Source organism: Staurois parvus, unplaced genomic scaffold, assembly GCF_062004578.1.
Source record: "Staurois parvus isolate SC_StPar_1 unplaced genomic scaffold, SC_StPar_1.0 ptg001051l, whole genome shotgun sequence".
NCBI classification, from domain to species: domain Eukaryota; kingdom Metazoa; phylum Chordata; class Amphibia; order Anura; family Ranidae; genus Staurois; species Staurois parvus.
This window is the reverse complement of record NW_028318847.1, coordinates 3,519,125-3,544,953: the sequence shown is the minus strand read 5'-3', so window position 1 is coordinate 3,544,953 and position 25,829 is coordinate 3,519,125. Positions and strand designations below refer to the sequence as shown.

Below are 25,829 nucleotides of genomic sequence, written 5' to 3'. Positions count from 1 at the left end.
AGGGCCGTCCTTACCCTCTTGTATTGAACTGTATCGTTGCTGTATTGTCTCCTTTTATGTTGTAAAGTGCTGAGCTAACTGTTGACGCTATATAAATCATGTATAATAATAATAACCTGATGATCCTGCCAGTTTCCCTACTTTCGTATTTCATCCTGACCACCTTAGGCATAGAAGCACATCCTTCCCAGTGTGGTCAGTTTCTGGCTGTGCTGGGTGCACAGCCTGCCTGTCCTTCAATAACCAATACTTGTGCTGAAACCTACCCCTTCCCCACACAGTTCATCGCTGGGAAGATCAGTGTTTTGCTGTGTTTCTGTCTTTTGCTGGCACACACATACACACACATACAGTGGGGAAAAAAAGTATTTGGTCAGCCACCAATTGTGCAAGTTCTCCCACTTAAAAAGATGAGAGAGGCCTGTAATTGGCATCATAGGTAGACCTCAACTATGAGAGACAAAATGAGAAAAAAAATCCAGACAATCACATTGGCTGATTTGGAAAGAATTTATTTGCAAATTATGATGGAAAATAAGTATTTGGTCAATATCAAAAGTTCATCTCAATACTTTGTTATATATCCTTTGTTGGCAATGACAGAGGTCAAACGTTTCCTGTAAGTCTTCACAAGGTTGGCACCCACTGTTGTTGGCCCATTCCTCCATGCAGATCTCCTCTAGAGCAGTGATGTTTTGGGGCTGTCGCTGGGCAATTTCAACTCCCTCCAAAGGTTTTAGAAGGGTATGCTTTGTTCATATAGTGGGGCAAAAAAGTATTTAGTCAGCCACCAATTGTGCAAGTTCTCCCACTTAAAATGATGAGACTTTCAACTCCCTCCAAAGGTTTTCTATGGGGTTGAGATCTGGAGACTGGCTAGGCCACTCCAGGACCTTGAAATGCTTCTTACGAAGCCACTCCTTCGTTGCCCGAATGGTATGTTTGGGATCATTGTCATGTTGGAAGACCCAGCCACGTTTCATCTCCAATGCCCTTGCTGATGGAAGGAGGTTTGCACTCAAAATCTCATGATACATGGCCCCATTCATTCTGTCCTGTACATGGATCAGTCGTCCTGGTCCCTTTGCGGAGAAACAGCCCCAGAGCGTGATGTTGCCACCCCCATGCTTCACAGTAGGTATGGTGTTCTTTGGATGCAACTCAGCATTCTCTCTCCTCCAAACACGACGAGTTGTGTTTCCACCAAACAGTTCTATTTTGGTTTCATCTGACCATATGACATTCTCCCAATCCTCTTCTGGATCATCCAAATGCACTCTAGCAAACTTCAGACGGGCCCGGACATGTACTGGCTTAAGCAGGGGGACACGTCTCGCACTGCAGGATCTGAGTCCCTGGCGGCGTAGTGTGTTACTGATGGTAGCCTTTTTTACGTTGGTCCCAGCTCTGTGCAGGTCATTCACTAGTTCCCCCCGTGTGGTCCTGGGATTTTTGCTCACCGGTCTTGTGATCATTTTGACCCCACGGGGTGAGATCTTGCGTGGAGCCCCAGATCGAGGGAGATTATCAGTGGTCTTGTATGTCTTCCATTTTCTAACTAGTGCTCCCACAGTTGATTTGTTCACATCAAGCTGCTTGCCTATTGCAGATTCAGTCTTTTCAGCCTGGTGCAGGTCTACAATTTTGTTTCTAGTGTCCTGCGACAGCTCTTGGTCTTCACCATAGTGGAGTTTGGAGTGTGACTGTTTGAGGTTGTGGACAGATGTCTTTTATACTGATAACAAGTTCAAACAGGTGCCATTGATACAGGTAATGAGTGCAGGACAGAGGAGCCTCTTAAAGAAGAAGGTACAGATCTGTGAGCGCAAACAATCTTGCTTTTTTGTAGGTGACCAAATACTTATTTTCCACCATAATTTGCAAATAAATTCTTTCCAAATCAGCCAATGTGATTGTCTGGATTTTTTTTCTCATTTTGTCTCTCATAGTTGAGGTCTACTTATGATGCCAATTACAGGCCTCTCTCATCTTTTTAAGTGGGAGAACTTGCACAATTGGTGGCTGACTAAATACTTTTTTGCCCCGCTGTATACAGTATATACACACAAATGTTCTTCCTTGCATTTTTATATTTTAAACGACATGGGTTATTTTAACAGGTAAGGGTTCACATATACTTTAATGTCCCAATGAAAGCAAGCCACTATAACATTTGTACAGACAGACACCAACAATGTAAATCAGTTACTGCTCAGTAAAAATAGAAAGCACCAGTTTTCTGTGGACATTTACTCATGTCTTCTTAAGTATCTGTTGACGTGCTGTGTGGGTTCTGAACTCTGCATTCCAACATAATAAAAATTAAGTTTTTATTTTTTTATTGCTTCAAACTGTTAGGATGGCTGTAGATGAGCTGATATCTCCCAAAGAATGTCATGCAGGAAGACATCTGCTCTTTTTTGAATGGGTCTTTTCAAAGACCAAGAGAGGGGAACATCATTCACCACAGTTCTCACCTTAGCAGTATCAGCAGCTTACACTTTTCACCATCACTCTCCTTCAGAGAATTGTGGTAATGAGTATCTCCAACCACCAGAAACACTTTATGCGACCACAAAAATTTCTGTTAGAGGGCGATCTTTATTTTACATGCGTTACCATTTATTGCAGCAGATCAATGTGTGTTTGTTTTTTTTTTCTGGAAATGCACCGCATTAAAAAGATGTGTGACTGTACCGTATTTTTCACTCCATAAGATGCACCTGACCCTAAGACGCACCTAGGAAAACAAGAAAAAAAAATATTCTGAACCAATTGACTGCAGACATAGTGCAGGAAATGACCAGAGACTGTGGACATAGTACAGGAGATGAACAGAGACTGTGGACAAGTGCAGGAGATGACCAGAGACTGCAGACATAGTACAGGAGATGACCGGAGACTGCGGACATACTACAGGAGATGACCAGAGATTGCGGACAGAGTACAGGAGATGACCAGAGACTGCAGACACCGTACAGGAGATGGCCAGAGACTGCGGACACGGTACAGGAGATGACCGGAGACTGTGGACACGGTACAGGAGATGACCGGAGACTGTGGACACGGTACAGGGGATGACCAGAGACTGCGGACACGGTACAGGGGATGACCAGAGACTGCGGACACGGTACAGGGGATGACCAGAGACTGCGGACACGGTACAGGGGATGACCAGAGACTGCGGACACGGTACAGGAGATGGCCAGAGACTGCGGACACGGTACAGGTGATGACCAGAGACTGTGGACACGGTACAGGGGATGACCAGGGACTGCGGACACGGTACAGGAGATGACCAGAGACTGCAGACCTTTGGGGAGTGGGGGGGGAGCAGGTACCTGAATTTGACAGGTACCCGCTCCCACTTCCACGGAGTTGTCCTCCCTCCTCATCTTCTGATACACATGACAGGTCCCAGAAGACTGCCGGACCATTCACAAAGCGCAGAGCTTCTCACGCATGTGCAGTGGGCACCCGGCTGTGAAGCTGCAAGATGTCACACCCGGGTGCCCACAGTAAAGATGCCAGCGCTGCGGAGAAAAGACGGTGAGGACAGCGCTGGACCAAGGAACAGGTAGGACCGAGGAGCACAGAAGAGCCGAGCGGCCGGCCCAGTATTTTAACACGGCGGCAAAACAGGAATACAGGGCCGGCCACTCCATATTCGCTCCATAAGATGCACAGACATTTTCCCCCATTTTTTGGGAGGAAAAAAATGCGTCTTATGGAGCAAAAAATACGTTATGTAGCCTTAAATCTCACACCTTAAGGCACATGCTGGTACCTTCAGTTTTGTCCTCTTTCTTTTAGCTAGTGCTCCATTCTTTCTTTTTCTTTCATCAGAATGGTGGGATGAAGAATTGAGATCTAAACGTAGTCGAAAAAAGTGGGATCCATTTCGTTCAGAGAAGAAGCGGAGAGTTCCATTGGTTTCTGGTATCCTTTTGTTAAGACAAACTTTGTGTGCAAAATGACTGCAACATTCAGTATCTTACTATCTTGCCATGTTGTGAATTTCGGGCTGAGAACTAAAACGTTATTATCATCTACGTTAAAAAAAGAAAACACGTTATGATTCTATAGAAACTGTCCAATATTTGCACTTTTTTTTTCGCTCAGAGAATGTATCGAAACTAGTGTGTTGATAATAGCAATCTGCTGCGTGTAAAAGCATATAGAATATTTAGTGTAGCTCCATTCCTCTTGCAAAGAAAATATATATCAGGAAGTACACTTGCAGTTTCAGGCTTAGAGGTGCATTGTGGTTAATACTGAACAGTAATCATTGACATACATATGGGAATGCATCCTGACTGCTCAGTACTATAAAGTTTCATCCAGGGATTGCTGTAGTGCACCAGTTTACCGCAGGGCCTTTATTTAGTAGTCTGCTGATCTTAAAGCCCCTGCTTGTGATGCAGGAGAGATATTCCCATACACCACCGTTGCAGGTTCACTGCTGTCATTCCCATGAAAAACCTTGATGTAAAAAAAAAAAACCATATATAGTAAGACGTTTTTTCAACCACTCATCTGACTCTTGGATACCTTGGAAGTTTGTTATTGATGATACTAAAAGCTGAGTGTTTGGCAGCCTCACAACATAGACTTGAGGAAGAACACTCTTAATCCTACCATAGATGGATCAAATCCCAGCCAGTTCAGCAGAGACTGGCAGAGATTCAATCCATCAATGGGCAGTCTGATTCCTTCGACTTCCGGTTTACGTGTAACGTTACGTCTGCCGCGTTTTGTCACTTCCAACTTAATTTTTTTTAAAAAGCTTTTTTTTATAAAGTCGGAAGTAACGAAATGTGTCAGATGTAGCGTCGGACGTAAACCGGAAGTTGCGGAGTGGCCATTTTGGAAAAGGTTTTTACATACCATGCTGTATTTGTGAATGAATGTATGCTGAGACACAAGAATTTGTTTGTAAGCGCAGTTTTATTAATAAATGGCCCAATTCCTACATATGTTATGATGCCATTGGAGATCGTATATATTCTGGAATGAGAGGAATCTATGTCTATTTATGCTGATGGATTTTTATCGTCTGGTAATGTGCATGGTGGTGGATAGTGTGTTCACATACACTGGTGATTTGTTGAGACATGAGTGGAGCACAAGAGAGTGTATATTGTCTTGAGGATATTACAATATATCTGATTTCTTCGGAGGTGTATCTCCTATACAGAGGAGGACGGATTTGGGAGGTTGAACCACGGAGGAAGCTGGAGGTGAAATTTGTTAAAGCTATTCTCAAGTTCACATAGGGTAAGAGTAAGGATGACAGATGTTTAGAAGTGGAGACATGGTGGGGTTTTTGCACGATTTGGCACTATTTTGAAAGTACGTTTTTGTGAATGATATCACATATTGTGGATAATGCACTATGTGCCATTATAATTTTTCTTTTGAGGGTTAAATTGGAATAAGAAGAAATTTCACATTTAGAGGAAGAATATCGATGAAAAAGATAATCACACCCATGGGTGTTTAGGACATTAAGACGCTGGATTACACATTTTGGACATTTGGGGAGAAAGTATATAATTTTAGCATCTGGGGTTTTGTGTAGCTTTTGTATAGACACTATTATCACACCGATACATTCGCTTAAAATCTAAGAAGGAACCCATGCAGGGGTCCGTAAACCAAGGCATTTGGTCAACAGTAGTGTAGCAGCATGTAAGTCTGGAAATTGTTACATAAAGTACTATTGGCTGCAATTGGCAATTGGTGGCCTAAGCTGGTAAGGGTCATGCAACCTAGCCCAAGTTCTAGACCTGTGCGCATAAGGTAAAATTCACCTGGATACACTAAGTAGTTGCGATGAAATCTGCAATTGCAAAAACTGGTTTTAGGTGTTGGGATTTATTTTACCTTTCTACATGAAGGTGTTAAAGGTGAACTAACCCTTTAATAAACTATTGTTAGTTGTCAGTTCTCCTTGACAGAACTGATAGGTCCATATATTGTTTACATGCTACGGGATTTGGATATCCTAGAAGATTGGACTGCTATCAAAAAGGTATTTGAAAAGTTGTCTTTTCTGCAACACTTTTCTTTCTCAGCAGCAAAGTTTACCAATATTGTAACCAAAAAATAAAAATTAATAATAATGAATTCTAGTTACTGCTAAGCACTCACTTTTGCTGGTCTATATTGATCTATTTATGCTCTTCCCAACACATTAACCGTCTGTCTATCAGGGCCATTTTTTCAGTTTTTGCACATTTTAGGCCTAAAGATGAGTTAAACCCCCAAACAGCATATATTTTCTGAAAGCAACTGCACCCTGGAGAATAAAGTAGTGATAGTTCCAGTTTATGTCACAGGCTATCAGTGCAGATGTTTATCAAATGCTATTTTTTTGTAAAATAAATACACTAAAGTTAGTTTTAGTGCATACAAATACAATATATTTCCCAATTTTTGGTAAAATATAAAAGATGACTTAGATGGTTATTTGACGAGTAAATAAATACCCAGCATGTCAAGCTTTAAAGTTGTGCATGCCTATGAAATGGCAACTAACTTTGGTTCCGAAAAATGTCCATAGGCATTGCTTTAAAAGCCTTTAGGGATTATCAATTTAAAGTTAACCAGGAATAATGTCACTAGAATTATGATGCCAATATGTAACGTGTAGTGCAATTTTCATTTTCATATGTAGGCACGCTCACTGCATGTTCTTATGTGCGTGTAAGTGGGGGCATTTTGGGGGAAGGGTTATTTTTTTTACTTAGACCCCTGATGTCTCCCCTGCCTTCTACTAAAGCTAATGGGGCACAGGTCATTCACCATTAGCTTCTTCCCTAGCCCAAACAGCCAGCGAATGTGACAGCTGTACATTTAAGCAACACAATACACATCACTTCCATGTTCATTTGCGGGAGGGGAGAGCAGTGAATGGATGTTCTCTGGTCTCCCTTTGTTTCACTTGATGACATATGCCATGCCGGTTCCAGATCCATAGGTGGGACAGTGGAGCCCAGGTTACATGGAAGGGCAGTCAGACAAGCGAGATGTTTTGGCAGGCTGTGGAAGTGATTGGGCAGCTTTACAGCTGCATGAATCACTTCCACATGAAAGCCCATCACCCACTCCACAAATTTAAACATGGAAGTGTATTTGAAATCCCTGTCTACCAGTCGCTGTTTATAAATGCTGCTGGTTAACAAGGGCTTTTAAGAACAGGGAATTTCTGAAATATTTTGCAACCATGACATTTGTCAAGATATAAAATATTGCTCTACACAAAAAAAAACCTGAATAAACAAATCAAGATTGCAAAGACATAATTATATGCAAAAAAAATCATGACTAATATTTAGTGAGTCTTGTGATTATGCTCCAATATATAATGAACAAAACTCCTGAAAGTGTCTGTAAGTGATAAATCCACTACTGTAAAAATGATGACAAAATGTTGGATCCCCCAGAGTGTGCATTCACCTTGAGGTTTGACCCTCATTACAGATCTTCCATGAAAAACAGCTCCAAAAAATCAAGGGGAGTAGTTACATTTGCTATTTCCACCTCAATTCCGGGTTGGGCAGTGAATGGGGGAAGTACAGAATTTCAGGGTTGCCAATCGGAAAGATATTAAGAGCTCTATGGGCCTGTGTGCGAGTTCTTGTTGGTTGCGGGACAATACTTGTGCTCGCCATCGCACCAACTTGTACTGCACTTATGGGACTCGCCACGTTGCCAAGTCATACTGTAGTGCTGGTAATTATTATTATTATAATACAGGATTTATATAGCGCCAACAGTTTGCTCAGCACTTTACAATGTAACGGGAGACAATACAGCAACAATACAGTTCAATACAAGAGGGATAGGAGGGCCCTGCCACCTGGAGCTTACAATCTGAGAGGTATGTGAAAGACCAGGATGTACTAGGCCACTAGTACTCGACAATATCAGTGACCATCATTGTTGCATATCAGTGCCAACTATCAGTGCCCATCAGTGCTGCCTATCCGTGCCACCTCATCAGTGCTGCCTATCAGTGCAGCCTCATCAACGCACATCAGTGAAGGAGAAAAATTACCTGTTTGCAAAATGTTATATTAGAAACAAAGAAAAACTTTTTTTTTGCTCTTTTTTTGTTTATAGAGCAAAAAATAAAACACCCAGCAGTGAGTAAATACCACCAAAAGAAAGCTCTATTTGTGTGAAAAAAATTATAAAAATTGAATATGGGTACAATGTTGCATGACGGCGCAATTGTCATTCAAAGTGCGACAGTGCTGAAAGCTGAAAATTGGCCTGGGCAGGAAAGGGGTATAAGTGCCCGGTAGACAAATGGTTAATAGCTACCTGTGTGCAGGCAAAGGGGAGTCTAAGAGGATCTCTTGAGCTTGCTGCTTATGTACTTGCTTTGTATTAAACCTTATGATGGGTATTCTGAAATATCTTGATTTTTTATCATTTTGGATTGTTACAGGCTAAAGCAGCAGTTTCTCCCCAGAAGAGGAAATCAGAGAGTGAGTTCTTAGGAAAACTAACTCCCATACATATCCATGAAGCAGATTCAATGAACTTCAGAAGGAGATCTGCTTCATGTTCTACTCATCTGTCAAGAATTCTGAATACCTCAGGAGCTTCTCAAACTGATGTCAATCTGATGTCATTGACCCAATCCCAAAGTCTGTCAACACAGGCCCTTTTTTCAATGACCTTGCTGCAGCTGCTGAGCCACTTTTATTAAAGTCATACTTATCCATACTTTACTGATTTTAAGTGATATTCATCATTTTCTATTTGCTGTTTGTCTCTTGCCTTTAGGCGTGAAGGTTGAGAAGCAGCATTTTAGTGCTCGTTGTGAAGATGGCTGCCTATATTATGAAGGAGAGAGCTTCACCAAAGGGGAAGCCATTATTCTTGACATAAAGGATGAACCGCCATCACAGTAAGAATAATGTTATTTCTTTTGTGGACACTTTTTCTTTGTTCCAATGTAACCAATGCTTTCACAGTTAATCTGGGTATTCATAAGATGAGCCTTGGAGTAACAATCTTCCCTGGCAGTCAGCATTTTTTTATGTGACCAAGTTTTGTCTAGCTTGAGGGAACAGACATGTTTGTGAAATATTTTCACAGCCTGCTCTTTTCTAGTGTAGCACAGATGCTAATATCTAGGTAGTAGACTTGTTGTTTTAATAGAATAGGGTATAGAAAGAATGATCAGACCACAGGAGTTAAGTTTTAAGCTGATTTTGCATTCACATTGACTGATACAAGGAAGGAAAGCAATTCAAATGCAGGCAAATGTACAACATCCTTAGTCTCTTTCCATAATCATTTACTATAGACAACTCAGGCCAGGCTGTCCCCAAGCCAGTGCAACCAGTCCTCCACTACTATAGACAAAATGTTGATTTTTCTTTTTTTATCTGGGCTTTGCAGGGATTAACCTCTTATTTATTTATTTATTTATTCACTTTTGTAGGGCTGTGATCACTGCAGTAAGCACAGGAGAAGTTTGGCTGAGACGAGGCGACAGCAGCAAGACAAAGATATATGTATCTCAGTTACAGAAAGGCAAATACTCGGTGAGAAGAGCAGGAAAATAAGAAAAGTCATCCTTTCTTCTATGAAATCTAAGAGAATATTTTCTGCAAAATAGTGATTTGGGTTTTTAGGATAAGACAAAATGCTTTAGGGTACTGTGTGTGTGACATTATTGCAGCATATAGGATGCTGTATGTGGATATTGTAAATAAAAAGTATTTTGTGTGAGTGGCGAGCTGTCGTAAGAATCACTTTTCCAGAGGGTAGGACTGGTGTTTAGTGTAAGGTGCTGAGCTGTTTCCAAAAATAGTTATTTTCGTATATTTACATTTTTGCTAAAAATTAATATGTATTTTTATAACCAATTAAGTTAGAAATCAATAAACCATTGTGTTTAAGCTAAACAATTTTGTTTGTGTATTCTCACTAGCGGTGGTTCTAAAATCAGTGTCAGAGGAAAGTACTGGGAATACAGTCTTGGACAGGCAAGCAATCAATTCTTTTCTGTATTATCCCAATATACTATAAGGGATTGTAATTTTGAAGGGCAACAGACAGACAATGTATCCTTTAGACATTTTGATAAATGAATAAAACAAAACAAAAAATCCTCAGCAGTCACAGTCTGGTGTATTGAGAGAAAAAACAATAGGAAATAGTTGCTAACAGGATTTAGATGATTCGCTAGCATAAAAAGCAAAAGGAAATGACTAGCTCAAAAAACATTCATAGGGTAGATTCCTGTAGCAGTCCACAAGGACAGATGGATGAATGAGTGAATGGATGAATGAATCATTAGGCAGATCAGGACCATAGCAAAGATGATGAATATTCACATCTCTTCAGCATGACCAGGGAGAGGTCCATGACAACATGAAGGAGAAACAAAGTAGCCAAGGATGCAGGGATTAGTAAAAACTTGGTAACATTAAATGATAATATATATCACACTAAAGCTCCATGTACACGGGACACTTCTGTACGATGGAAACTGACTGCTGGAAAACGTAGGTTAAAAAACTTCTGTTTAGCCACGTTTGCATACCGCATTTATGCGCATTTATGAGCGTTTGCGTTTAGAAGCGTTTTTTTAAAGATAACCTCAAGACCTTCCAGAATGCACTGAAAAATAGTAAAAAATTAACTATTTCATACATTTTGAGAGAAATAGAGAGAGCAGAAGCAGAGCAGTATTTGTTGAGATTATATATCTTTTTTTTGTGGTGTTTGGATGTGTTCCAGCTCATTTCTGTGCAGAAATTATTGCAGCAGTGTCTAACATATTTTCTTTCATGCGAAACCTCAAAGTATGGTGTACCAGGTCAATTTGAGTACCGGGAAAGCGCTTTGCATGCATTTTTCATGATGCAAAAAGGCCTTGGACAGCATCTGGAAATGGAAGAGTTAAAAAACAATTTCAAACGCAAACACTTATAAACAAGCATTTGGCATCTGAAACGGTGATAAAATCTACTCCTGAACGCAAGTTTTCTGCGTTCAAAAAAACGACTGAAAACTCAACTGCCTGTAAATGACTGTAAACGACGATGTGTACATGGACACATAGGAAAACAATAGGGACAGTTCCTAAACTTGAGTTTATCAGCTGCAGTGTACATGAGCCCTTACAGGACATTCAAGCAAGGGAAGTGCTGCTTGGACCTGGAGGGGATTACAGTGTGCAGTAGTTGCTAAGCAGAAGCCGCTGTCACACATGGAAAGCCGGACCCGCCAGAATAACCGACCAACTGCACCACTGTCAATAAATGAGACTGGGTGTTCCATTTTTTCTGTGCCATATAAAAAACTGGTCACCAGTATTGCCTTTGATCTTCCTGCAGCTGATCATCTAATCATTTCAACTGGTAATTGCGCAGTCATGCAGTGATATAACCAAACAAAATGTATCTCCTTTTTTTTCACACAAGTAGAGCTTTCTTTCAGTGGTATTTGATCACCTGTGCACTTTTTTGCGCTATAAACAAAGAAAGACCAAACATTTTGAATAAAAAACATTTACTTTCAGCTATAAAAAATATATAGTAAACTCAAAGTTAGTCATAAATTTAGGCGAATATGTATTCTGCTACATGTTTTTGGTGAAAAAAAATCCCAATAAGTGTATATTGATTGCTTTGTGTGAAAGTTATAGCTAGAGATGAGCGAATCGAACCTGGCGAAGTGGAATTCGTTTAGAATATTAGGAAAAATTCGATTCGCGCCGAATCCGAATATTAGCAAACTTCGGATGCGCGAATCGAATTTTCCCCGATCGGCCGATTTTCATCCCTTCTACAGCCGGCAAAAAGTGTCCCTGCAGAGAGCTCCGCTATTTCTGACAGTTCTCTGACAGTTCCTTCACATTTACAGCAGTTGAAACATTGTATCTATTTGTTTCCATTTAGGATACAGATGTTTTTATTCGGAAACAAATAGATACAATGTTTCAACCGCTGTAAATGTGAAGGAACTGTCAGAGAACTGTCAGAAATAGCGGAGCTCTCTGCAGATACACTTTTTGCTGCACTGGAATTCTTCTTCATCCTCATCCTACTTCTTCTTCTTCTTCTTCATCATCCTCATCCTACTTCTTCTTCTTCATCCTCATCCTTCTTCTTCTTCTTCTTCATCCTCATCCTTCTTCTTCATCCTCATCCTACTTCTTCTTCATCCTCATCCTTCTTCTTCTTCTTCTTCTTCATCCTCATCCTTCTTCTTCTTCTTCCTCATCCTACTTCTTCTTCTTCTTCATCCTCATCCTACTTCTTCTTCTTCATCCTCATCCTACTTCTTCTTCTTCTTCATCATCATCCTCATCCTTCTTCTTCTTCTTCTTCATCCTCATCCTTCTTCTTCTTCTTCTTCCTCATCCTACTTCTTCTTCTTCTTCCTCATCCTACTTCTTCTTCATCCTCATCCTACTTCTTCTTCTTCTTCTTCTTCTTCTTCATCCTCATCCTACTTCTTCTTCTTCATCCTCATCCTACTTCTTCTTCTTCTTCATCCTCATCCTACTTCTTCTTCTTCTTCTTCTTCTTCTTCTTCTTCTTCATCCTCATCCTACTTCTTCTTCTTCTTCTTCTTCATCCTCATCCTACTTCTTCTTCTTCATCCTCATCCTTCTTCTTCATCCTCATCCTACTTCTTCTTCTTCTTCTTCTTCATCCTCATCCTTCTTCTTCTTCTTCTTCATCCTCATCCTTCTTCTTCTTCCTCATCCTACTTCTTCTTCATCCTCATCCTACTTCTTCTTCTTCTTCTTCATCCTCATCCTACTTCTTCTTCTTCATCCTCATCCTACTTCTTCTTCTTCATCCTCATCCTACTTCTTCTTCTTCTTCTTCATCATCATCCTCATCCTTCTTCTTCTTCTTCTTCATCCTCATCCTTCTTCTTCTTCCTCATCCTACTTCTTCTTCTTCATCCTCATCCTACTTCTTCTTCTTCATCCTCATCCTACTTCTTCTTCTTCTTCTTCATCCTCATCCTACTTCTTCTTCTTCTTCATCCTCATCCTACTTCTTCTTCTTCTTCTTCATCCTCATCCTACTTCTTCTTCTTCTTCTTCATCCTCATCCTACTTCTTCTTCTTCTTCTTCTTCTTCATCCTCATCCTACTTCTTCTTCTTCCTCTTCTTCTTCATCCTCATCCTACTTCTTCTTCTTCTTCTTCATCCTCATCCTACTTCTTCTTCTTCATCCTCATCCTACTTCTTCTTCTTCATCCTCATCCTACTTCTTCTTCTTCTTCTTCATCCTTCTTCTTCTTCTTCATCCTTCTTCATCCTTCTTCTTCATCCTCATCCTACTTCTTCTTCTTCTTCTTCATCCTCATCCTACTTCTTCTTCTTCTTCATCCTCATCCTACTTCTTCATCCTCATCCTACTTCTTCTTCTTCATCCTCATCCTACTTCTTCTTCTTCTTCATCCTCATCCTACTTCTTCTTCTTCTTCTTCTTCTTCATCCTCATCCTACTTCTTCTTCTTCTTCTTCTTCTTCTTCCTCCTCCTACTTCTTCTTCTTCTTCTTCATCCTCATCCTACTTCTTCTTCTTCATCCTCATCCTACTTCTTCTTCTTCATCCTCATCCTACTTCTTCTTCATCCTCATCCTACTTCTTCTTCTTCATCCTCATCCTACTTCTTCTTCTTCATCCTCATCCTACTTCTTCTTCTTCATCCTCATCCTACTTCTTCTTCTTCCTCTTCTTCTTCATCCTCATCCTCATCCTACTTCTTCTTCATCCTCATCCTCATCTTCTTCTTCTTCTTCTTCTTCTTGCCATGGGCCCCTGTACCGCCTCCTCATGCTGCTGCCAGGTCCAGAGTGTGTCATGGGTCCCTGTACGGCCTCCCATTGCTGCTGTCTCCATCGCCACACTCTGCCATGTGCCACTTTCAGGTCTCCTCACACTGCTGGTGGGTTCCATTTTGTCATAGGGTGCTGTATGGCCTCCCATTGCTGCTGCCTCCACCGCCACACTGTGGCTCCACACTCTGGTTTTGGCCCCGTGACTGCCCAAATGAGTGAAGTGTGCGGTGATTCTAAGATCGACGGCACTCATCTGCATGTCATACTGACTGACAGTATTATTTCTCTTCCCCAGCAGACTCCAAGGGCATTTAAATTAAAGGTACAGTGTCCTGCACTAATATAAAGGCTCTCTGAAGCCTAGAAACCCTTTTTATAAGTTAAATTCGCAGCGAATAAATTCGCATCGAATCAAATTTATTCCACAAATTCGGCGAATCAGCCGAATCGAATTTTTGAATAATTCGCTCATCTCTAGTTATAGCGTCTACAAACTATGGTATAGATACTGTAATTTATGCCATTTTTTGCTATATAGCGCTGAACTAGTTTACCTGTCAATTGTGCGGTCATGCAATACTGTACATAAATTAAATTTATGTCTTTTTTTCACACAAATAGAGCTTTCTTTTGGTGGTATTTGATCACCTCTGGGTTTTTTTGGGGTTTTTTTGCGCTATAAACAAAAAAGTCAGAAAATTTTGATATTTTCTCATTTCTGTTATAAAAAAAATCCTATATACTCAAATTTTGTCATAAATTTAGGCTTAATGTATTAAGTTACATGTCTTTGGTAAAAAAAATCCCAATAACTACATATTAACTTGTTTGTGTGAAAGTTATAGCGTCTACAAATGGCGGTATAGAGATTAGGATTTATGCCACTTTTCGCTATGCAGCGCTGCGTCAGTTTAACTGACATTTGCGCAGTCATGCAATACTGTACATCAATTTTAAGTTTCTGTCCTTTTTTTCACACAAATAGAGCTTTCTTTTGGTGGTATTTGATCACCTCTGGGTTTTTTTTTTGAGCTATAAACAAAACACCCTGAAAATTTTGGGAAAAAAAGATATGTTCTCATTGCTGTCATAAAAAATATCCAGAAAACTCAAATTTCGTCATAGATTTAGGCCAAAATGTATTTTGCTACATGTCTTTGGTGAAAACAATCCCAATAACTGCACATTAATTTGTTTGTGTGAAAGTTGCAGCGTCTACAAACTATGGTATAGATACTGGACTGTACACAGCTTTTACTCTCTGACTGCCTATCACATTTCTGAAATCCAGTGACCCCTTTGAAAGCCTGAAGGTGAGTAATTACCTTATGTCACTTCCTCACTACCTATCACAGTTGTGGAGGCCCTGAAATGGCAGGATAGCACCACCCCCCCCCCAAATGACCCCTTTTTGGAAAGTAGACACCCCAATTAATTTAATAAAAGGCATGGTGAGTATTTTGCAGATCTAATTTTTTCTCACAAGGTTTTGAAAAAGAAAATAAAAAAATATGTTTTCGTTTTCTTTCTTTGTTTTCTAAAAACTTGCAATAAATGAGATCTTCAAATTCTCACCATGCTTCTTATAGAATTCCTTGGGTGTCTATTTTCCAAAAAGGGATCATTGGGGGGGGGGGGGGGGGGGTGTCATACTATTCTGGCATTTTAGGGCCTCCGAAACTGTGATAGGTAGTCAGGAAGTGTAATGAGGAAATAAAGCCCTTTAAAAGCCTGAAGGTACTTATTGGATTTTGGGGTCCTGTACTTAGCTAGACTGCCAAAAAGTCTCTCACATGTGCTATCCCCATACTTGGGAGAAGTAGCAGAGTGTATTTTGGGGAGTAATTCCACATATATACCCATGGCATGTGTAAGCAATAAATCCTTTAAGTGACAATTTTGTGTAATAAAAAAAGAAATTTTGAACCCCCAAACATTATATATTTTTTTAAAAGTAGACACCCTAGTGAATACAATGGTGGGTGCTGCAATTTTTTATGTCACAGTCACAAATTTTTTTAAAAAACATACACTTTTTACTTTTAGTGCACAAAACACAATATATTGCCCAATTATTTGGTAAAATATAAAAGATGATGGTATGCCGAGTAAATAGATACCAAATATGACATGTTTTAAAACTACGCACACCTCATGCAATGGCAACAAACTGCATACATTTTTAATATCCATAGACGATCCATTACAGTGTACAGGGGGGGTGCTTTTTTTTATTTTTAGTTAGTTTTATTTTTTTCTGTTATTTTTACACTGTCACTTTCATTTCTTCTTTTTTTAAATCACTTATTGCTATAACAAAGAATGTAAATACCCCCTGTGACTGCAATAGGTATTGACAGGTATTCTTTTTTGAGAAATCTGGGGCCTATTAAACTCTAGATATCTCCTCTGCCCTTACATTATCTAATCTCACAAAGATCGGTGTGCTCATATGTTTTCCTAATTTACAAATGGCGCTGTTTATATCCTGCGAAACTGAAGTGATGAAATGCTCATAGCGTCCAATTTCTTAGGCTATAGAAATGATGGCACTATTCCGGTCTCCAATCAGCTCTATGGTCAGCTGGCAGAACCACCAGCTGTATTCCCAATGGCATGGAACTGTCTGAGAAGGCCGTGGAAGGCAATGGGGGGAGGGCATCTTCTCCCGCTGCTTGTAAACGCAATGCTGCAGCTATTTAGCCACTAGGATTGTTTTTACATGAAAGCCGAGGCATCATCCTGGTATAACCACTCGGAGTACAGTGATGTACCAGTACATCATTGGTCCTTGTTGGGTATATATGCTATGTTCTTTTTTTTTTTTATGCAGTCTGTGGGCTCTGCCAGAAAAAGTGTGTGGTATGCCCACCATTAAAATATACCACCCTGCATCCACCCACTTATAATGGTAGGCATACATGAAATATTCTTTTTTGACGTTCAGCCTGTGGGCTGAACAAAAAAATAAGAACTTCACAGATTCCTCTATTGATGTGGTTGAAGAAATCTCTGCCAAAAACACATTTTAAAAATATATGCAGAAGCATAGGGGCCATCCACCCACTGGCCACTCCAGGCCCCCAATGCGTGGGCATATATGCTCTTTTTTAACTGCAGATGAAAAATCTCATCCAACGGCGGTGCACACACTTGCATATATTCTGAGAGCAAGACCCTGTTGCTGTCACAATAAACAGATCGGTGCTGAAGCTGAATGGCTTTCCTGCAAAGGAAACAGCAATGGTTACCAACAAAACAGTAACTCAATAAAACAACTTTTTTTATTGAAATATGTGGCAAAAATTAATATAAAATATATATGCAGAAGCATAGGGGCCATCCACCCACTGGCCACCCCAGGCCCCCATGCTTGGGCATATATGCTCTTTTTTAACTGCGTATGAAAAAATATCATCCAACAGCGCTGCACACACTTACTTGTATGTTCTGAGAGCGAGACCCTGTTGCTGTCAGAATAAACAGATCGGTGCTGCAGCTGAATAGCATTGCTGCAAAGAAAACACCAATGGTTAACAATAAAACAATAACAGTAAAACCGTAACGGTAAATCGACAACAACAAAAAACTATTTTTGTTTTTTTTTTAATGTTTCATTTTGTTTTTACTTTTCATGGTTTTTTTTTTACTTTTTTTTAACTGTAACAGATATTAGGGTCTCTCAAAATGCAGTAGTCAGTTTCCTGACTACCGAACATCTTTCGAGACCCTGTGCTTCTAAATGTGCCCTGTACTGTGGCATGCTGTACCCTATACTAATAGTCAACTAGTGTATGGTAACAACGGAAGCAGTCCTTTAGACAGAAACCAGGTTGGCAAGGACAAAAAAAGCTGGTGTCACACCTAATTCCATGTCTGCTACAGACACAACATCTTTTTTAGGGTGACTTTTGGGTTGGGGTACCAGGAATGGCATCAGGAAAATGCCTCTCATGCAGCCAGCTAACTGCATCTGGGTTGGGAGTTTGGGCCATTGCACCTTCTGGATACAAAAGGGCCGTGATGATCTCTACCTGGAAATTTAGGAAGGATCCACTATGTCCAGTTGCTTTGTAAAGAACAAAAGCGTTATACAGAGCCAATTGAAATAAATAAACAGACACTTTTTTGTACCAGCATCTCAACAACACCAGCTACTGTGGTAATTTGGATGGTCGTGTCTGCGTGAATGGAAGACAGGACAAAAACATCCTGTTTGTCCTTCCACTTCACTATGAGCAATTCATCATTTCTCAAGCGGGCTTTTTTCCCCTTTCTAAGACAGGTATTTACAAGCTGTTGGAAGAATCCCCAGCGATTAGGTCGCACAGTGCCACATGCGCCAATTCCAAGATTGTACAAATGTCTAAATAGTGGGGCGCTTGAATAAAAATTGTCCATGTATAAGGGGTACCCAGTATGGAAAAAGGGTGACACCAAGTCCCAAACTATCTTCCCACTGCTCCCCATGTAACCTGGGCATCCAGGGGGCTCCATGTGACTATCTTTTCCCTCATAAATCCAAAACTTACTAAGACGGGTATTTACAAGCCGTTGGGGGAAGCCCCAGTGATTAGGTTGCACGGTGCCACATGCGCCAATTCCAAGATTGTATAAATATCTAAATCGTAGGACGCTTGATTAAAAATTGTCCACATATAACTGGTACCCCATATGGAAAAAGGCTGCTGCCAAGTATGATAGGTTGTGTAGTTTTTGCCATGCCGCAACTATGGCGAAGTGTGCTAACATGGCCAGCAGCCATGTTAACTTGCAACTCGAGGGACAGTAAAATGTGGGTCAAGTTCTCAACAACCTGTTTTTATCACCCCTTGAATGCCTGTGTAATGGAGGTCTTATGCATTACCATGCATTGCAGTAAGGCAGTTCATTCATTTTAAATGGACCTCACATCTATGTTTTGTGGTGCTTTAACTGCTTACCCTCTGCCCTATAGCATTTTAACTGCTACAGGGCGGACTTCCTGCAAAAAATTACCTATATCTCGTGATACTGGCCCTGCAGTACTGTGATTGGGTACAGCACCGATCATTCATTATATTTAGGGCAATGATGTTTGGCCTTGATCTGCTGATTGGCTGTACCAAATCAGAGCTCAGCCTGTGCCTGTGTTTACATTACACCAGCACAGGAAATTATGCAATCTTCTCTCCCTGGAGCTCATTCCGTTTCAGAGAGAGAAGAAAGCAGATCCACGTGAGTTCAAGCAGCACACTTTTACAGAAAAAGCACAGCTAGGCCACATTTAACCCCCCCTGATTGCTCCCCAGTTATCTCTTCACTGCCCTGTTACCGGTATCATTAGTACTGTGTACAGATCCTTTTACTGATCACTGTATTAATGTCACAGGTAAGTTCAGATAGCATCCCTCCCAGATAGCGTCAGATTGCTCGCCACTACATCAGTCATCACATTTAAACCTTTGATTGCCAGGAACACGATCACATACACAGTAAACCTCCATTGCTAGTATAGTGTCTGAATGGATCAATATGTTTGATCAGACCAGCACTATACCAGCGTTCACAATAGTCTAGTATCTGCAAAAACACAGCATTACCAGGATCAGCCCCGACACCTGTCAGCACCTGCATTTAGCCCCTACGCTTAACCCACTCCCCTTTTCCCCCAGCAAGTGCAGTGTCAGTAGATCACTGTCACTTGATATATTGCACACAAAACCACAGTGTTCGCAGAATCAGGCCTGATCTCTGCTAGCACTTGCACGTAAATTTTTTTGTAGTGGTTCAAGCAGGCCCTGACAGCCAGGTGCTTTTTTTCCCGTGAGTCGCACTAGGTACCTATAAATTTAGTGGGCAAAATATCGAACAAAAGGTACACTAGTGAAGAGGCCTACTGGATTCTGAGTATGTCAGATGAGAGCGAAGGGGAAGCCTCAATGAAAGAATCAGGCTCAGTATACGAACCTGTAGAGAGCAACGGCACCCTGACAGATAGCTCAGAAAATGAAGTAGAGGTCCATGCTAAGGTCAGGCATACCTGACCCTTTCCCAGGTTGCTGAGGTGTTACAATGGCATGATGATTCTCATATGCAGTAGAGTGCCAGTACTAGTTCTGTTCTATCTTTTGGTGAGCTGGCAAGCACCAGTGGCCTAGTACATCCTGGTCTTTCACATATCAGCACTGAAGCATCACTTGGTGACGTGGCGAGTCCCATAAGTGCAGTACAAGATGGTGCGGTGGCTAGCACAAGTAGTGTCCCTCAGCCACCAAGAATTTGAACAAAGGCCCGTAGAGCCCCTAGTGTCCTTCTGGATGTGCTTGCAGATCCTGATTGGCAGCCCACAAATTATGCAGCACCCGTGCTTCCCCCATTCACTTTCCAGCTCGGAAATTCAGGTGAAAATAGCAAATTTAACTACTCCCCTTGATTTTTTGGAGCTGTTTTTCATGAAAAATCTGTATGGATTGATTGTGGATCAAAGCATATATATGCACAACAATTTATCACATCCAACCCAAATTTAAACCTTGCTAGACCATTTGCATGGAAACCTATTACGGTTTCTGAATTTAAAGTTTTTTGGGGCCTAACCCTCAACATGGGCATTACTAAAAAGAATGAGTTGTTGTATTGGTCCACAGACCCGATTCATCATATGCCCGTGTTTTCTGCTGCCATGGCCAGCCATACATATGAGAATATAATGCAATTTATGCATTTAAATGACAATACACTCTGTCATCCTTGGGCTGACCCTGAATTTGATAGGCTCCACAAAACGTGACCCCTCTGCAAACCAGAAATTTGCAGATGTGTATACTCCCCAGCAAAACATCTGCGTTGATAAGTCCCTCATTAATTTTTCTGACCGCCTTGCATTAAAATAATTTCTCCCCAGCAAGCGTGCCGGATATGGGGTAAAAATGTATAAGACCCATGAGAGGGCAACAAGCTATACTTGTAATTTTTGAATTTACGAGGGAAAAAGATAGTCATGTGGAGCCCCCGGATGCCCAGACTACATGGGGAGCAGTGGCAAGATAGTTTAGGACTTGGTGTCAACCTTTTTCCATATGGGGTACCACTTATACGTGGACAATTTTTATACTAGCGTGCCACTATTTAGACATTTGTACAATCTTGGAGTGTGGCACCATGTAACCTAATCGCCGGGGCTTCCCCCAACAGCTTGTAAATACCCGTCTTAGAAAGGGAGAAAGCCTGCTTGAAAAATGATGCATTTCTCACAGTGAAGTGGATGGGCAAATGGGATGTTTTCATCCTGTCTTCCATTCACACAGACACAACCATCCAAATTTCCATGGCAGCTGGTGTTGTTGAGAAGCTCCTCTGTGTCCACAACTATAGCCTTAACATGGGAGGGGTGGGCTTCAAAGATCAGATGATGAAGTCGTACTTAGTTTCCCTTAAAGCCAGATGCTGGTACAAAAGAGTGTCTGTATATTTATTTCAATTGGCTCTGTACAACTCTTTAGCGCTTTACAAAGCAAATGGACAAAGTGGATCCTTCCTACAATTCCAGGAAGAGATCATCATCACAGCCCTTTTGTATCCAGAAGGTGCTGTGGCCCAAACCCTTAATGCAGTGAGCTGGTTGCATAAGAGGCATTTTTCTGATGCCATTCCTGGTACCCCAACCCAAAAGTCACCCAAAAAAAGATGTGTCTGTAGCAGACACGGAATTAGCTGTGACGCCTGCTTTTTTGTCCTTCCTGTCCTGGCCAACCTGGTCTCTGCCTCAAGGACTGCTTCCGTCACTACCACACACTAGTGGAGTATTAATATTGGGTACAGGATGGCACAGTCTAGGGTACGTATGTACGCAGGGTCTCGAAAAGATGTAAGGTAGTCTGGATACTGGTTATTGCATTTTGAGACACCCTAACATCTGGAGTTTACAGTTTAAAAAAAAAACTGCAACAAAGTGTGCTCCCAGAATATACGTCAGTGTATGCAGCGCTGCTGGATGAATTTTTTCATCCACAGTTAAATAAGAATATATATGCCCAAGCATGGGGGTCTAGTGGCCAATGGGTGGATCGCTCCTATGCTTTGGCATATATATTTTATAATATTTTTTGGCACAGATTTCAATAAAAAAGTTATTTTATTGAGTTACTGTTCTATTGTTACTGTTTTATTGTTAACCATTGTTGTTTTCTTTGCAGGAACTCCATTCAACTGCAACACCAATCTGTTTATTCTGACAGCAACAGGGTGTGCTCTTAGAATATACATCGGTGTGTGCAGCGCTGCTGGATAAGAGTTCTCAATCACAGTTAAAAAAAAAAAAAGAACATATATGCCCAAGCATGGGGGCCTGGGGTGGTCAGTGGGTCGTGCTTCGGCATATATTTTTTAAAACTTTTTGGGCAGAGATTTCTTCATCTACATTGATTGATGTAAATAGAGGAATCTGTTAGATTCTTTTTTTTTCGTTCAGCCCACGAGCAAAAAAAAAGAACATTTCATGTATGCCCAACATTAGAAGTGAATGGATGCAGGGTGGGCATACCACACACTTTTCTGACAAAGATTTCTTCTCTTTTTCATTCAGCCCACAAGCTGCATAAAAAAAGAACATAACATATATGCCCAACAAGACCCAGTGACGTACTAGTACATCACTGGACATTGGGTGGTTATACCAGGATGATGCCTTGCATGCAGGCAGCACCCTGATATCATTTTTTTCAGATGGCGATTGGGTTTCATGTAAAAGCAATCCTAGTGGCTAATTAGCCACAGGATTGCTTTTACAAGCAGCGGAAGGAGATGCCCCCCCCCCCCCCCGCTGCCTTCCACGGCTTTCTCAGGCAGTCCCGCACCATCGGGGAACCTGAGAATGCAGCCAGCATTTCCACCCGCTGACCATAGAGCTGATTGGAGACCGGAATAGTGCCAACCATCTCTATAGTTTAATAAACTACAATCTACAAGCATTTCATCACTTCGGTTTTGCACGCTATAACCTGCATCATTTTTAAATTGGGAAACATCTGATGTATGAATGCTAATTCATCCTGTACTGCTATATGATAAATGTCTGCAAGCAATATCCATCTGTACTATCACCCATGCCATGTATGAATGCTAATTCACCCTGCACTGCTATATGGTAAATGTCTGCGAGCAATATCCATCTGTAATATCGCCCATGCCATGTATGAATGCTAATTCACCCTGCATTGCTATATGGTAATCTATACTGCTTTTAATATCCACCTCTAACTGAAGCTGATTCATAACTATTATGAGGGATTAGCCCAGTAGCGGGTTGTGCTTGACCCCCTGGATGAGTCAGAGCACAGTGAAAGAGGTTCAGCACGACAGTAGGATCTTGGTGAAGAAAGTTGTGCTGTATTTACAAGGCTGGTGAACACAAGATGCATATATTCAAAATAGCAAAAACAATACAAACAGAAAATAGATGCAGTTTATTTTGCTCTTATTGTCTAACCTAAATTTATGAGCTGATTCTAATCTTTACAACTCTGCCCTCCTGCTCTCGTTGTCTCTTGTAGTCCTCCTTTGGTGTGAGAAGTTTGCCCTGCTAGCCATGTGTCTCTGCTATGCATTCTTAATTGATTAATTGGCAATACCCCTACCCAATTCAGTATAAAGTTAGGCCTACTTAGGGAAGGCACAGCCAGGGGTAGCATTGGCAACTATCATCGTGGCTTAAGTATTGAGCATTGCACTTCGGCTATGCACTTCAGCAAATGCACAAAGCGAGAAACCACAGCAGACATCTTCAAATACTAATCAGACTATAGGTGACCTGTTTCCCCATCCAGCTCTTTCAGCTCTTACTCAGTCTGCTTCTTCATCTCACCACTCTGTAACATGCGCTCCCTACTCCTCCTTTTTACAGTTGTATCCTCTCTCTTCAAACTCTCTCTTTCACCCCCCTTCTCCACCCCGCAGCTTATACAGGTGAAACTCAAATAATTAGAATATCGTGCAAAAGTTCATTTATTTCAGTAGTTCCTGAGTCTTTAAATGGTCTCTCAGTCTGGTTCAATAGGAATCACAATCATGGGAAAGACTGCTGACCTGACAATTGTGCAGAAAACCATCAGTGTGAAGTTTCCACAGTCTGTGTTGATTTGGAATTCCCTACCCCAATCTGTCTGACTCTCTCCTAATCTATCCACCTTTAGATGATCCCTGAAAACCATTCTCTTTAAAGAAGCCTATCCTGCTATTAACTAGTAAAATACATTTTATTTCCTCCATCAGTTTATCCCCCCACAGCTATTACCTTTTGTATCACTCAATCCTTCCTCGTATATTGTAAGCTCTAACGAGCAGGGCCCTCTGTTTCCTCTTGTACCAAATTGTATTGTAACTGTAATGTCTACCTTCATTTTGTAAAGCGCTGTGCAAACTATTGGTGCTATATAATTCCTGTATAATAATAATAGTAATCACACCAATCTTGTGGATTAGATGATTTAAAGGCAGAGGAGATATCTAGAGTCTAATAGACCCCAGATTTCTCAGAACAAAATACCTATCACTGCCTATTATTATCACAGGGTGTTTTTACATTCCCTGTGATAATAATAAAAGTGATCAAAAAAAAAATTAAATGAACAGTGTAAAAATAAAAAAAGTCCAAATAAATGAATTAAAGCACCCTTGTCCCACCCATGTGCTCACTCAACAGCGTACGCTAGCGTTGGCCCCGTGTCATTATGTAAACAGCAGTTGCACCATGCAAGTGAGGTATCGCTGCGAACGTCAGATCGAGGGCAGTAATTCCATCCTGTAAAGGCTTTTAAAGCATTGCCTATGGATATTAAAAATGTATATAGATTGACGCCGTTGCACGGGGCGTGCACAGTTTTAAAGCATGTCATGTTTGGTATCTATTTACTTGGCATACCATCATCTTTTATATTTTACCAAACAATTGGCCAATATATTGTGTTTTTGTGCATTAAAATTCAAAACAGTGTATTTGTTTCAAAAAATGGAAAAAAGTAAAACTAATTTGTGACATAAAAAATTGCAACACCCACCATTTTATTCTCTAGGGCATCTGCTTTAAACAAAATATAATGTTTGGATCAAAGTCATTTATTTAGCAAGAAATACAAATTTTTCCATGTGAATAAAAAGTGTCAGAAAAGGCTTGGTCTTCAAGTGTTTAGAAGAGTGAATGATGTGTGGCATAAGCTTCTAATGCCAAGCATAAAATTTCAAGATAACAACCCCCCCCCCCAAATGACCCTTTTTTGGAAGGGAGACACCCCAAACTATTTGCTGAGAGGCATGTTGAGTCAACAGAAGAATTTATTTTTTACACGCTTTTGGAAAATTACACAAAGTTGTCACTTAAATGATATATTGCTTACACATGCCATGGGCATATGTGGAATTACTCCCCCAAATAAATTCTGCTACTTTTCCCAAGTGTGGGGGATACCACTTGTGAGAGACTTTTTGGCAGTCTAGCCAAGTACAGAATTATAGCTAAATTGGTGCTGCGCTCCCACACTTGTACTTATATAAATAATTAAATCAAAATGAGGTTTCAATTACATTCCTAGTGAATCCTCGTGTGTATAATTATCACAAATTCAATTCTTTATATTATTATACAATCTTATACAGTGATGTTTGATAAATCATATAGAAAATAAAAGTGCAAAACACATAAAAACACAATACATAGACCCACTGGTGTCCCTAAACAGGTTGAAATCACAGAAATGCACTAAACCACACGTGATAGAATGATCCCATTCTATCCAGGTGTATAGCCAGGTGTCAGCATCAACCCATTCATAGAACATTAGTTTATTCAGGGTAGTGCAGGTGGTTCTCCAGTGTTTTCTAGCCAAGCACAGAACCCCAAAACCCAATAAGCACCTTCAGGCTATTACAGGGCTTTATTTCCTCATTACACTTCCTGACTACCTATCACAATTTCAGAGGCCCTGAAATACGAGAATAATACAAACATCTCCCTCC

The 25,829-nt window shown here is 40.7% G+C and overlaps 1 protein-coding gene across 1 annotated transcript in view; it reads left to right on the top strand.

The window, feature by feature from the left end:
- The window catches only part of BRMS1 (BRMS1 transcriptional repressor and anoikis regulator), a 59,851-nt gene extending 49,919 nt beyond the window's left edge, over positions 1 to 9,932 (top strand). Inside the window, exons 7-11 of the mRNA XM_089658070.1 lie at positions 3,847 to 3,939; positions 5,970 to 6,034; positions 8,459 to 8,498; positions 8,800 to 8,923; positions 9,464 to 9,932. Of these exons, the coding sequence (XP_089514196.1) occupies positions 3,847 to 3,939; positions 5,970 to 6,034; positions 8,459 to 8,498; positions 8,800 to 8,923; positions 9,464 to 9,587 (446 nt within the window). The 3' untranslated portion in view covers positions 9,588 to 9,932. The remainder of the gene's footprint in view (positions 1 to 3,846; positions 3,940 to 5,969; positions 6,035 to 8,458; positions 8,499 to 8,799; positions 8,924 to 9,463) is intronic.
- Positions 9,933 to 25,829: the final 15,897 nt, after the last annotated feature.